Source organism: Lathamus discolor, chromosome 1, assembly GCF_037157495.1.
Source record: "Lathamus discolor isolate bLatDis1 chromosome 1, bLatDis1.hap1, whole genome shotgun sequence".
In the NCBI taxonomy this organism is placed as follows: Eukaryota; Metazoa; Chordata; class Aves; order Psittaciformes; family Psittacidae; genus Lathamus; species Lathamus discolor.
In genome coordinates, this window is record NC_088884.1 from 2,985,736 (window position 1) to 2,999,913 (window position 14,178).

Consider the following 14,178-nt stretch of genomic DNA (forward strand, 5'->3'; position numbering starts at 1 on the left):
GCGGAGCTCAGTGGGGTGCAGGATGAGCCCCCCCCAGCACGCACAGCGCAGCTCAGGGCCCGCTGCCCTCCCTGCCCCGCAGGAGCCACCCCGGCGCTCACCTCCGGCATATGGCGTACATGCGGTTGACGGTGGAGATGCGGAAGGGCTCGCTCTTGGAGCGGGTGAGGCTGCTGCTGAGGGTGCCCAGCCCCAGGCGCTGGTAGTCCCGGCAGCAGGCCCGCTCCACCAGGTGGTTGATGGTCATCTTGTCTGAAGGTTTCATGGTGGTGGTGGGGGTCAAAGTGCTTCTGTCCATCTCTTCAGACACTGCGGAGACAAAGGGGTCAGGGTCCGGCACTGACAGTGTCCCATGTGCTGCTGGTGGAGGTGAATGGGCTGGAGGCATCTCCCAAACCACCACAGACAGGGCAGGGCAGGGCAGGAGCTCCATCCCACCACCTCCACCTGAAATGGTGAAGCTCAACTGCCCCAAAGTGCTGGGCATTGGACTTTGGGGCAAGAGCCTTCACTTGTGAGGTTAAAAGCACAGAGAAAAGTCAGCTGCTGCCTGGGGGCTGGCGTTAGAGCAGGTTTCTTTGGTGCTTTCACATTGCTTGATATCACTGAGACAAGAAACAGCACAACACTGACCGGCCAGAGCCGCTCCACCAATTGGTCTCATCTCCTCCCTTAGGGGGGAGCAGCTCCAGAGAAGCTGTGGCTGCCCCATCCCTGGCAGTGCTCAAGGCCAGGTTGGACACAGGGGCTCGGAGCAAGCTGCTCCAGTGGAAGGGGTCCCTGCCCATGGCAGGGGTTGGAACTGGAGGAGCTTTAAGGTCCGTCCCAACCCAAACAACTATTGTGGAATTCTATGATCTCCACAGCATACAAACTATCTCCATGAACAGAAGGGAAGATCCCAAATCAGCCATGTCCAGTCTGCTGGATGAGCCCCACACCGGCAGGAGGGACAGGTCCCAGCAGGCACCATTCCCAACTGAAACCCTAATCCCATCCACCACATCTTCTCTGACCAGCCTTTCCACCCAGGAAGGTTGTCACCTTCCACACAGAGGACTCCTTCCTGGCCCTTCTCAAACCAATCAAGCTCTTCTCATGTCTAACCTAACCTGACTGCAGATGAAATTTGGGACTTCTCATCTGAAGAGCTGAGACCAAAGAACTCCCTCCTCTCCACAGGGCTCGCTGGGTACTGGAAGAGTGTCCCACAGCAGATGAGAGCTGGTGGACCACTGAGAACTGGGAGAGGTAACCACGGTGGCAGCGCAGGGAAGCTCCTGTGCCTGCTGCCCTACGGAGTGATGAACATGACCTGGAAGAAGCTCCTGCCCCATCCAACAGCCGGCTCCCAACCTGAGATCTCATCCTCGTTGTCCTCGGGGAAGTGCTGGCTGCCCCTCTGCTCCCACATGGGGGGGGTGTACTTCTTCCGCGTCACATACTGCCGCCCAATGGTCTTCTTGGCGTTTTTCACCAGGTTTTTGGAGAGCGTCCTGGGAGCAGAGAACAGGCTGAGACCCCCAGCACCACCTCCCGTGGCCACAGCCCCGGCACAGCCCCACCAGCAGCCCCGAAGGGTTGAAGACACCAACACTCAGTCACACCGAGAGCGAAGCAGAGACGGGCGCGTCCCACACCACCGCCTGCAGGCGCGGGGTGGTCGCTGTCACCACAGGAGGGGAGATGCCACCTCATGGCTCCCTGGTAGGAGGAGCCGGTGCCTTCGACGTGGAGGGCACCGAGTAGGGGCAGAGCTCCAAGGTTTGGCCGTCTATGGATGGAGCTGCCAGGCTGGGCAGGAGCCCCAGGCTCCTATCCCAAGGGAAGCCTTGTCCTGGCTCTAACTCTCACCTCCACACTGGAGCTCCAGCAGGCACTGATCCAGCTTGTCCCTGGAGGCTCTAGCTTATGGCAAAGGCCAGAGCCATGACAGGGAGGTTTCCAGCCCACCCTGGACATGGGGTGGCTTGTGGAAGGTGACCTGCTCCACACCATGTAGGACAGGGACAGCATGGCTGGGTTCAGCCATTCCTCAGGGCATCCCATGGAAAGCAGGAAGGGAGACCTTCCAAAACCCTTGGAGATAAGGCTGCATGGTCAGAATAGGCTCAATATGATAGAGCTCCAGAAGGCAGGAATTCCTGAAGACAGGAATACGTCCTGCCCACACACAGGACCTCATGCTCATCACCTCCTTGGTGAGCTCATGGGCTCAAAGGGGAACAAATGAAGGAGACATGGGATATACATCCCACAGGGAACAGCCATGGCCAACCCTGGACAAAGCTACACTGATGAAAGACTTCTCAACATTCACCTGATCAAGACAGGGCTCAAACTGAGACCTTCAGGTGCCTTGTTTGGCTTTGTAAAGTGGGTGGTGAAGGACTCCAGCTGCTCCCTGCACGTACCAAGGGAGGGAGAGCCTCAGGACAGAGGAAAACCATTGTCCTGAGAATGAATGCTAAGGCACGGAGACTCAGAACGGGAGAACCAAGGTTTGTAGATAATGTGGGGCACTGGAAGCAGCCTTGGAGAGGGGTGACAAAGCCCATCTCACAGGTTCAGACACTGGAGACTGTGCCCAGGCCTGGCAGCTCTAGAGCTCTCTGGAGGTTAGTGGTAGAGGCACAGCTCCATGTCGTGGGGCCACCACAGTGGCATGGAGCACAAGGGTGGCTGATCAACAGATCAACCACCTCTAAGCATGGTGCTGCCGTGGTGAGAGCACACCCTCAGACCTGGAAAAGGGCATTCCCAAGAGACAAGCCCCAGGCCACATGCAGAGCAGGTTAGAGGAAACCCTGGGAGCAGCCAGAGTCAATGCCACCTCGCAAGCTCCCACCCAGGCTGAAGGCATCTTACGTGCTGGAATGGCCAAGGTGCCCGAGGGACATGACCCCCACTGCCAGGCCCTGGAACATATCGGTGACCTGCTGGGAGCTGAGTCACAAACACACGGGAGAGGGGCTTAGAGCGGGGCACAGCAAGCGAGCAGAGCAGCACCGAGCCCAGCCGTGCCTGTCGCTGCCACCGAGCGCAGGGCAGGGGCTGGCTGCAGGGCAGCACCTCCAGAGTTCCACCACCCCCAGTGCTCCCATCCTGCAGCACAGCACAGCCTGGTCCCTCACATCCCTGGAGCCTCTCCCTTGGACACCTCCTCAGGGCTTGTGGGCTGGGGAATGGGGCAGAGATGCCATGGAAGTGGACACCCCGCTTCCCACCTCTGACCGGCTCTCTGCTGGGTGTGCAGCACGTGCCCCCCGCAGGGACACGTGGAGACCCTGCACCAGCAGAGGCCCACAAGCAGAGGTCCCAGGGACCTTCACCCCCAGCCTGGGGGGTTCTGCCCCTCTCCCAAGCGAGCCCCACTCAGCAGCTCTCTGCAGGTGTACAGAGGAGGGAGAAGAGAAGCCCTGCCATGGATGGGTGCCCGAGCGGTACCTGAGCGAGGGGTTCTTCTCCTTGGCCTTGGGCTGCATGGCCTGCTTGGGCGACTGGCCCACGGTGAAGGCGAAGGTGCCGCGCACGTGCTGGGGGTAGCGCAGCTTGTGCAGATGCTTCCGGAAGATCTCGGCGCTGTCTGAAGCCACCTCCTCGTCAAAGGCGATCTTCAGCAGCTGCAGGACACAGGCGCTGGGTCAGGCTGGGACAGGGCTCTGGAAAGGGCTCATCCCACAGCGCAGGGCACAGCTCAGGTCCCAGCTGGGAACAGATGTGAGGCTGCGCTGCTGTCCCCCTGTGCCAGTTCCTCTGTCCCATTCCCCTTCCTCCTGCAGACCACTCCAAACCCAGCACTGCTGCTCCTCAGCTGTCCCCAGTGCCAGTCACTGTGGCTCACAGTGCAGAAGATGGGCAGGAAGGAGCAGGCAGTGTGGTTTAGGCGCTTTTCTCCAAGCACAAGTCTCCCAAGATGTAAAATGCTGAGTAACTCCTCATGTTGTGACACCTCTCCCTGGTGTATTTCTCTCCCCCACAACCTGCTGCAAAGCTTTGCAGAACCACCTCCTAGAACACTGTGTGGGGATGTCTCACGCCTTCTCAGAGCTCCAGCAGACACTGGAGCAGTTGGAAAGAAGTTTACGAGCAAGAAATTGCTCCTTCTTACAAGAGGATTGTGTCTGGAGCACCTGTGGAGCCAGGAAGAAAGAGCTGGGCTGGGTCAGCCTGGAGAAGAGAAGGCTCCTGAAGGGGAGACCTTAGAGCAGCTCCAGTGCCTAAACAGGCTGCAGGAAACCTGGAGAGGGGCTTTGGACAAGGGCCTGTAGGGTCAGGCCAAGGGGAATGGCTTTAACCTGCCAGAGGGGAGACTGAGCTGAGCTCTTAGGCAGAAGCTCTTCCCTGTGAGGGTGCTGAGGCGCTGGCACAGGGTGCCCAGAGAAGCTGTGGCTGCCCCATCCCTGGCAGTGCTCAAGGCCAGGTTGGACACAGGGGCTTGGAGCAAGATGCTCCAGTGGAAGGGGTCCCTGCCCGTGGCAGGGGTTGGAGCTGGATGGGCTTTAAGGTCCCTTCAACCCAACCCATTCCATGGTGCTATGAAACCACCACAGCTGGGTAGTGCCTTGTCCCAGGGGCTGGTGGAGCCGTGGCCACACACCAGTGCCATGCACAGGAGCACCCACAGCCCCTCATGGCCTCACCTGGAATGTGCACGAGCGCAGCTGCAAACCCTCCTGGATGAACTGATCCACCTGGGCCTGGACATTGATCTTCTTCTCTTTGGTCAGCGAGGCGATGGGAAAGGACCTGATCACCACCTGCTCCCCCACTGGGCACAAGCATGGAACAAGTTAGACATGGTCTCAGCCCTGTGCAAGCCCAGCCTACACCAGACCCTTGGTGCCATCACCACAGGGAGCATGAAGTGGCCAGAAGCACGCTGGACATTCAACAGCCAGCCTACAGTGACTTGCACGTGATGCCTTGGATGGGCATGAGTAATCATCATCTACCACATGTGGAGAGCAAGAGCAACCACCTCCTTTGTAGTAGTGGGGCACAACCATCAAGCTTGTGGTGGCTGTAGAAGCCCCCAGCAAGGCCCAGTGTTGGCTAGGAACCCGCTCAAGGGAACCACTGCAGTCCTAAGCTGCAGCCCTGCTCCAGGATTGCTCCAGCCACCTCCTCCCCAGGCACCACCAACCCCAGGAGGCAGAGGACAGAGGACCTTACCCAGGGGGTCAGTGGGAGTGCCTTTGAAGATGATGCGGTACGTGGTGAGGAAGATGGCTCCTTCTGCAGGGAGCAGAGGTGGGCCACCAATATTCCCTCCAGCAGCTTCCTCCCGCCCATCAGGCATGAGGTACACGCGGAGCCCTTCCATCACACACTCCTCTCCCACCAGCAGGTTGGGGCGCAGCAGCTTTGGCTACAGGGATGTACAATAGGAAGTTCAGACCCACGTGTACTGTGGAGGGGGACTTAAAGGTTCCCACAGCACCAGAACCTTCCACAGCAGCAGGCTGGGTCCATACCTTCTGGATGGGAGGAAGCCTCTTGCTCTCCCTGTGCACGGCATCCAGTGTCTCTATGTGCATCTGCACGATATCTGTGAACAAACATGAAGTTAGAGATGGAGAGCAAAGTCCTGTCCTGTACAGCACCCAAGCACGCTGCCAACCCACCCTGTAGCACCTTCTCTTGCCCTTCCTACTGCTTCTTGCAGAACCATCTCCTGAGCAGCCCCCTGGGGTGATGTGGAAGGATTCCCAGTGCTAGCACGGAGTTACCCAGTCCCCAGCACTGCTGCAGGGTGTATTACCAGGGATCATGACATGCAGCCCCTTGAGGTGCTCGTTGGTGACTCCACTCTCGGTGCAGACTTTGTCCACGAAGCGGTTGATGAACCTCACCACGTAGTTGGCCACATCCGAACTCTCTGCATCCTCAAAGCCACTTTCTGTGTCATAGCTCTCGGCCACGCTGCCAGCAATGCTGCCACGAGGAGCAGGGAAGAGTCAACCCTCAACATCTCCTCTGCTGTGTCCTCACACCACACAGAGCGCAGGAGAGCTCCTGCTCTTGATATGAACCCAGGAGAGCTTCCACCATTGACATGAACCCAGGAGAGCTCCCAATCTTGATATGCACCCAAGAGAGCTTTCAACCTTGATATGAACCCAGGAGAGCTTCCACCATTGACATGAACCCAGGAGAGCTCCCAATCTTGATATGAACCCAAGAGAGCTTCCACCCTTGATATGAACCCAGGAGAACTTCCACCCTTGATATCAACCCAAGAGAGCTTCCACTCTTGATATGAACCCAAGAGAGCTTCCACCCTTGATATGAACCCAGGAGAGCTTCCACCCTTGATATTAACCCAGGAGAGCTTCCACTCTTGATATGAACCCAAGAGAGCTTCCACTCTTGATATGAACCCAGGAGAGCTTCCACCCTTGATATCAACCCAGGAGAGCTTCCACCCTTGATATGAACCCAGGAGACTTCCCACCCCTGATATGAACCTGTTACGAACCCAGGTGAGCTCCCACCCTTGAGATGAACCCAGGAGAGCTCCCACCCCTGATATGAACCTGTTATGAACCCAGGAGAGCTCCCACCCTTGATATGAACCCAGGAGGGCTCGCTCCCACTTCTGATATCAACCCAGGAGAGCTTCCACCCTTGATATCAACCCAGGAGAGCTTCCACCCATGATATGAACACAGGAGAACTCCTACTCTTGACATGAAACACCCCTGGGCACTGCAAGCTGCTTGCATCCTGCCGGCCACTGAACGATCCCAATGCCCTGAGTGCTCCTGTGTCCCACCCCACTTCCCAGCCCTGCTGACCTGTTGGTGACGAAGCTGTTGCTGACGCTCTCCATGTCACCCAGGCCGGAGCTGCGGAGCAGGCGGTTCTTGCTGGTGTCAAGGGGCAGCAACAGGTAGCTCATGCGGTTGGCGTAGTGGATGGCCTGGCTGAAGACAGTGCTCTCCTCCTTCTGGATCAGCTCCTGCTGCTTCTCTCTGCTCATGGTGGGCCAGAGCCTCAGCTGCTCCGATGCTATCTCCAACGCAGACTTGGCTTCCTGTGGCTCCTCTGGGCTCTCCTGAAGGAGATAGAAGAAGATCAGTCACCTTCATTGACAGACCTACCAGCCTTCCCCAGATGTTCCATAGAAACCTCACAGAACCTCAAGCCGGTTCACCCTCCTCAGCCCATGGACCACAGGGACCCTGTGTCACTGCTGTCACCTCCTCACCTCATCCGTGTGGTTCTCCTCGCTATTGTCCAGGTACAAGGCTCGGATGTGGTTCTGCACATCACAGTAGAACATGGCCTCCCAGAACTGGATGTTGGTCCACACCACGTGCTCCTGCACGCAGCTGTAGGCGAACTGTGTGATACCCGGGCTCAGCTTCTGAAAAAGCACAAGGTGGAACAGAACTTCAGCACAACCTGCCCTCAGCTCCCACCCCTGCAGCCTTCACAGACCCCTGAGCCTGGGAGGGCTCTGCAGGGTCAGGACATGAGGACACTGCGGATACTCACTCGGCAGAAAGCAGTGACCAGTGGCAGGAGAGCAGCTGCAATCCCATGTTCATCCATGGCAGTGCAGTCCTGGAGTGAAGAGAGCAGAGCTTACAAAGGCTTCACCACAAGACCCCCAGACCCCTGTGATCCCTGTGCTGTGCTGTCCCATAGAATCATGGAAAGGGTTGGGTGGAAAGGAGCCCTAAAGCTCATCCAGTTCCAACCCCTGCCACGAGCAGGGACACCTTCCACTAGAGCAGCTTGTTCCAAACCCCTGTGTCCAACCTGGCCTTGAACACTGCCAGGGATGGGGCAGCCACAGCTTCTCTGGGCACCCTGCGCCAGTGCCTCAGCACCCTCACAGGGAAGAGCTTCTGCCTAAGAGCTCAGCTCAGTCTCCCCTCGGGCAGGTTCAAGCCATTCCCCTTGGCCTGTCCCTACAGGCCCTTGTCCCAAGCCCCTCTCCAGGTTTCCTGCAGCCCCTTTAGGCACTGGAGCTGCTCTCAGGTCTCCCCTTCAGGAGCCTTCTCTTCGCCAGGCTGAACCAGCCCAACTCTCACCCTGTCTGCATGGGCAGACAAGCTCTCCCAGCCCTGCCCTACCTGCAGGCAGCAGTTCATCATGCGGATGATGAAGTCAAACTGCTGGTGGTCCAGCACTGCTCGGTTCTGCTGCACGTGCAGGTTCAGCTCCTGGGTCAGGCAGTGTCGTGCCGCTCGGCCCTTCATGGCACGCAGCACTGCAGGGAAGAGCTGCAGAGAAAGAAGTCACGGGGGAGAAAGAGGGGTTCGGTGGAGCTCTGGTCACAGAGTGAGCTCAAGGACAGCCCACAGTGAGGGGGCTTCACATTCTGGCTGTTGGCTGGCACCAGGGTGTCTGCAGGCCGCTCACTGCACTTGGATGGGGAGGCAAAGCCACAAACCCACACAGAGCAAGGTGAGGAGGACCCAGCCTGGTTATTTCCCCAGGCCAGACCCCGCAGAGCAACCTCCGTGTCTCCTCTCCTCACCCACCAGCTCCTCAGGACCCCCCTCACCTTTTTGGCTTCCAGCATCTTGTTCTCAAAGACGTAGGAGATGCAGTTCCTGACCACCTCCAGGCGCCGGGCGCTGTTGGCGAGGGCATTGCCATTGCGCTCCATGATGGCAGCTGGGGAGAGAATCCCCCGTTAGTGCAAGCAGGGGAGGACCTTCACCCATGGTGGGGAGAAAGCATGGAATTGTGGAATGGTTTTGGTCCAACCTGGCCTTGAACACTGCCAGGGATGGGGCAGCCACAGCTTCTCTGGGCACCCTGTGCCAGTGCCTCAGCACCCTCACAGGGAAGAAATGCCTTATATCCGATATTAATCTCTCCTCTTTCAGTTTAAACCCATTGTCTCCCATCTTATCACAACCTGCCCTTGTCGAAAGCCCCTCTCCAGCTTCTTCCCCTGTTCCACACAGGCAGGAACTCACCCTTAAGGAATACTATGGGGTCTTCAACCATCCCCTCATGCTGGCTTATAGAGCCCAGGGAGCTCTAAGCACCCCAAGGGGGCAGAAGCAAATGTGGACAGTGATGCTGCTTCTTCAAAGCACATTTTACTCCTCACATGGAACCCTCAGACACACCATAGTGTGCCAAGGAACTGATACACCACAGTAAAGCTCCTCCTGGGCAGGGAGGTCCCTCTGCACACACGCACCGATGGGGGGCCCCGATGGCACCATGCATTTCTTCTCTGCCTTCACAGCAGGAGGAGCTGTCTGCAGCTTGGCGGTGGCCTGGTCGATGATCCACTGCACCGTCCCCTCATCCAGCCGGGGGAACGGCTTCTGGTGCAGGCGCAAGTGACAGCCCTCCGTGGGCTTCTGTACCTTGTGCATGGTCACCGCGGGGTACGGGTTCTCCTGGAACACCAAACACAGCCTCTTGTCAGGCCTGTGGACACCACGGGTCCTGTCGCAGGGCAGGAGCCTCAGGAGATGCCCCCATCCTTCAGCAACCTCCAGCGCTCTGAGCCCCAGCACTCCCCCAGATGGTATCTACAATCCCTGGACACCCCCCAGGCCTGAGGGCAGGTCCCTGGGCAGAGATGCTCGAAAGGAGCCTCAAGGACAGGTCACTTTGATCCTGAACACAGCAGTGAGCTAAGTACCGTTCAGAAGCTCCATCATGAGATGGCCAAATGCCCACAGGTGATACTCTGCTTTCAGAAGACCTTTGCTGGACAGCCCTGGATCAGGCAAGAAGGCAGTGGCTGCTCCAGAGCAAAGGCATGGAGTGCTGGATGCCCATGTAATCCAAAAGTGAGGAATCCCACTCCTGGGAGTAGCTCACACCAGGCCAGACACTGCTGTGTACATCACAGAATAACAGAATGCGTGGGCTTGGAAGGGACCTTAAAGCTCCTCCGGTCCAAACCCCTTGCCACAGGCAGGGACCCCTTCCACTGGAGCAGCTTGCTCCAAGCCCCTGTGTCCAACCCGGCCTTGAACACTGCCAGGGATGGGGCAGCCACAGCTTCTCTGGGCACCCTGTGCCAGTGCCTCAGCACCCTCACAGGGAAGAGCTTCTGCCTTATCTCCAACCTGAACTTCCCCTGTTTCTGTTTGAATCCATTACCCCTTGTCCTGTTGCTACAGTCCCTGATGAAAAGTCCCTCTCCATCATCCTTGTAGCCCCCTTCAGATACTGGAAGCTGCTCTGAGGTCTCCACGGAGCCTCTCTTCTCCAGGCTGCACAGCCCCAGCTTTCTCAGCCTGTCTTTGTGTGGGAGATGCTCAAGCCCCTGATCATCCTCGTGGTCTCCTCCTCGTGACAGGTCCCTCCCACCACAGCATCACACACTGCGAGCATCACTTCCAGCAAGACCTTATGGAGGGAGCACAGAGCAATGGAACTCAGGCCCGAGCAGCTCCCCCTGCACTGGGACCTCCAGGACTCACATTCTTGTAAAGCTTCTCCGCCAGCTCCTTGATGTGCCTCAGGATCTTCTGCTTGTTCCCCTCCTCTGCACGCATGCGCTTTACTTCGTAAGCCACGAGCTGGGGGCAGAGGACACAGGTGAGAGGAGCAGGTCCTGCAGGATCCGGACACCATTCCCACATCCCAGTGCAATGCTGCAGCCGGAGCATCATGGCACATCCCCAGCTCAGGCCACTGGGGCAGGGAGAGCAGAGCAAGCACAGCCAGGGCAGGCGGGGGGCTGCTCCCGAGCTGCTCCTCTCACCTCATCAAACAGGTCGATGGAGCGGTACGGAGCCCCGCGCTCTGTGACAAAGCCGGCGAAGGCCATTCCCTCCAGCACCTTGGTAAGGAAGTCATCCTCTGTCAGCCCCCTCTGCCCAAGGAATGCTGCCTGCAACAGGGGAGATCACCGTCAGCAGCTCATCTGAGCAATGGGTGCCCACCCCAAACCATCCCCAGCATGGCTCTGAAGGAGCCTCTGGCTGGCACCACAAAGGGAGAAGCACCAGGTTTGCTGTGTCTGCTGAAGCTATTTGGACCCTTGGCAGATGAATGTGGGAGCTCATCCCACCCCAGAACCACCCACTACAGCTCACCACATGCCTTCAAGCAACACTGAGGGCTCCACACCATTGCCCTCCTCACCTCTCTGGAGCAGCCCCTTGCTATGGGATGGACCTGAGAGGTGCAGGACTTGGTGCCAGAGCCGTAGCACTGCATCACAGTGGGTGCCGAGTCCTGTGGTCCTGAACCCACAGTGGGAAGCACAGATGTTGCAGTGACCAAAGCAGCTAAATGAGTGACATGCAGGTCATTCTGCACAGACTGATTTCACCACAGAACCACAGAACCCCAGACTGGTTTGTGTTGGAAGGGACTTTAAAGCTCATCCAGCTCCAACCCCTGCCACGGGCAGGGACCCCTTCCACTGGAGCAGCTTGCTCCAAGCCCCTGTGTCCAACCTGGCCTTGAACACTGCCAGGGATGGGGCAGCCACAGCTTCTCTGGGCACCCTGTGCCTCAGCACTCTCACAGGGAAGAGCTTCTGCCTAAGAGCTCATCTCAGTCTCCCCTCGGGCAGGTTCAAGCCATTCCCCTTGGCCTGGCCCTACAGGCCCTTGTCCCAAGCCCCTCTCCAGCTTTCCTGCAGCCCCTTTAGGCACTGGAGCTGCTCTCAGGTCTCCCCTTCAGGAGCCTTCTCTTCTCCAGGCTGCCCCAGCCCAGCTCTCTCAGCCTGGCTCCAGAGCAGAGCTGCTCCAGCCCTCGCAGCATCTCCATGGCCTCCTCTGGCCTCGCTCCAACAGCTCCACGTCCCTCTTGTGCTGCTGCCCCAGAGCTGGATCAGGGCTGCAGGGGGGGTCTCCCCAGAGCGCAGCAGAGAGGACAATCCCCTCCCTGACCTGGATGTTATGACCTGGAAGTTCATAATTATCTTTCACTCATTTTATGGCACTTTATGACGGGCATTTTCAGTTTATTGCAGGTTTATGACTTCATGGAACCAGTGAATCTTTGTTGGGCACCTGCTGGGAAAAGTACAGCTCAAAGCCCTTATGAACGTGCTGCTGCTTCTAATGGCAGGGACCAGGAGACGTTTTGAAGCTATTTCCTGCTCTCCCTGCCCTGCCCGCCCTTCTGGTAGAGCTGACACAAGAGAAGCAATAGGGAAGGCAGCTCCTTCCTCCTTCCTCTCCCCAGATGTAGGGAAAATCCTCTGCCAGGACGTGAGTGACACATTCCAGGAGGCTCTAAGGCATCAGGATGCTGGCAGCAGTGCACTGACCACACGGCTATAAACCAGGAAGCGCCACCTGATCCTCAAGACCTTGGGATGGCCAAGGACAAACAAGGGATGCAGGTGGAGCTGGGAGTGATGTAGAGGTCACTGTGCAAACACAGCATTGTTTCTAGATAGAGCTGTATTTGTGCAAACCTCATCCCAAACTCCTCCCCAATGTACCTGGAAAGGTGTTATTCCAGAGGACAGTTTGGAACAGTAATTCTGTGGACAGGTTGGATGGGGCTTGGAGCAAGCTGCTCTAGTGAAAGGTGTCCCTGCCCACGGCAGGGGTTTGGGACTGCATGAGATTTAAGGTCCCTTCCAACACAAACCATTCCATAATTCCATGGTTCTATGGCAGGAGACCACAGAGGAGATGGAGCTGAGTTACCTCCAAACCAGGCTCCCTGATGGGCTCCAAAGGATTCCTCCCTTTCCCATCCAAATGCTCCCAGCTCCAGAAGCTGTTCCCAGCTCAGCCCGGATCCAGTCAGAACACCCGGAGTGCCAGTGCTCACCTTATGGAACCTGATGACAGGCTCGGGATGGATGCGGATGATGTGCAGGCACCAGCGGTAGCCCTGCAGCAGCTGTGCAAACAGGCGGAGGAAGACAGCACGTATCTCCTTGTCCTGTGAACAGGAAAGGACAGCATGGTCACAGCACGGTCACAGCGTGGTCAGGCTGAGGGTGCAGATGATCCAGCTCACAGGGGTAGGAGTTTACAGCAGCACAGAGGTGAAGGGATCAAACCTTGTGTTAGGGTCAGTGTCTGCTGAGCAGGGCAGGAAGTTCGGCAGGTTACAGGGAAAAATGGACCCAGCAGGCTGGGTTCACTGCTCTATGACTCCCTGTGGAGCCAGGCTGAGAGAGCTGGGCTGGCTCAGCCTGGAGAAGAGCAGGCTCCTGAAGGGGAGATCTTAGAGCAGCTCCAGTGCCTAAAGGGGCTGCAGGGAACCTGGAGAGGGGCCTGGGACAAGGGCCTGTAGGGACAGGCCAAGGGGAATGGCTTGAACCTGCCCGAGGGGAGACTGAGATGAGCTCTGAGGCAGAAGCTCTTCCCTGTGAGGGTGCTGAGGCGCTGGCACAGGGTGCCCAGAGAAGCTGTGGCTGCCCCATCCCTGGCAGTGCTCAAGGCCAGGTTGGACACAGGGGCTTGGAGCAAGCTGCTCCAGTGGAAGGGGTCCCTGCCTGTGGCAGGGGTTGGAACTGGATGAGCTTCAAGGTCCCTTCCAACATAAACCAGTCTGGTATCCCGTGATTCTGTGTCCCCTTCCCAGCACCCCTGACACTGCACACAGAGGACAAGGCAGTTCTCAGAGCCCAGGGTTTGCTGAAGCACGCAAATATTCAATGTCTGTCTCCAGTAAACCCAGCAGCTACCAAAAGGGCACCACTAGTTCCAGGCCATGCCTCAGAGCTGTGGCCTCAGTGCCCTGCAGTCCTGTGCTCTCTTTGCCTCTTAACCTCAACAGCACTAAGGTGGAGACAGGCTGAACTCCTGCCTGCCCGCTCCACGCCCAGAAACGAGGTGTCCACCAGGAATGACAGCTCACAGGAGGGTGCCCCCCTGCCGACTCCACTCACCTGCATTTTGAGAGAAGAGACAGAAATTGTTGAAGGGGGGAATGCAAGATCTGCCACCTCCAGCTCCGGGTCCAGGACCTGCACAGACAAGGCACAAAGCACCCTCAGGGACCTTTACCTTCACAGCTGGAAAAAGCAAAGCAGCGTTGGGGAGACCTTCTAACAGTCTTCTAGTACATAAAGGGTCCTACAGGAAACCTGGAGAGGGGCTTTGGAAAAGGGCCTGTAGGGACAGGCCAAGGGGAATGGCTTTAACCTGCCAGAGGGGAGACTGAGATGAGCTCTTAGGCAGAAACTCTTCCCTGTGAGTCTAGTGGAAGGTGTCCCTGCCTGTGGCAGGGGGTTAGAGCTGGATGAGCTTTAAGATCCCTTCC

The 14,178-nt window shown here is 57.7% G+C and overlaps 1 protein-coding gene across 8 annotated transcripts in view; it reads right to left on the reverse strand.

The window, feature by feature from the left end:
• The window catches only part of SBF1 (SET binding factor 1), a 59,475-nt gene that overhangs the window by 10,286 nt on the left and 35,011 nt on the right, over positions 1 to 14,178 (reverse strand). For 4 of the 8 annotated variants that reach the window (XM_065667876.1, XM_065667704.1, XM_065667610.1 and 1 more), the window contains exons 10-27: positions 13,805 to 13,882; positions 12,736 to 12,849; positions 10,700 to 10,828; positions 10,416 to 10,514; positions 9,173 to 9,377; positions 8,522 to 8,634; positions 8,088 to 8,237; positions 7,504 to 7,572; positions 7,214 to 7,372; positions 6,801 to 7,060; positions 5,765 to 5,937; positions 5,478 to 5,551; positions 5,176 to 5,371; positions 4,644 to 4,771; positions 3,448 to 3,623; positions 2,869 to 2,946; positions 1,357 to 1,496; positions 102 to 309 (exon numbers count right to left, since the gene is read on the reverse strand). In XM_065667876.1, the coding sequence (XP_065523948.1) occupies positions 102 to 309; positions 1,357 to 1,496; positions 2,869 to 2,946; positions 3,448 to 3,623; positions 4,644 to 4,771; positions 5,176 to 5,371; positions 5,478 to 5,551; positions 5,765 to 5,937; positions 6,801 to 7,060; positions 7,214 to 7,372; positions 7,504 to 7,572; positions 8,088 to 8,237; positions 8,522 to 8,634; positions 9,173 to 9,377; positions 10,416 to 10,514; positions 10,700 to 10,828; positions 12,736 to 12,849; positions 13,805 to 13,882 (2,549 nt within the window). The remainder of the gene's footprint in view (positions 1 to 101; positions 310 to 1,356; positions 1,497 to 2,868; positions 2,947 to 3,447; positions 3,624 to 4,643; positions 4,772 to 5,175; positions 5,372 to 5,477; positions 5,552 to 5,764; positions 5,938 to 6,800; positions 7,061 to 7,213; positions 7,373 to 7,503; positions 7,573 to 8,087; positions 8,238 to 8,521; positions 8,635 to 9,172; positions 9,378 to 10,415; positions 10,515 to 10,699; positions 10,829 to 12,735; positions 12,850 to 13,804; positions 13,883 to 14,178) is intronic. The other 4 variants (XM_065667962.1, XM_065667795.1, XM_065668046.1 and 1 more) reach the window with 1 other exon arrangement.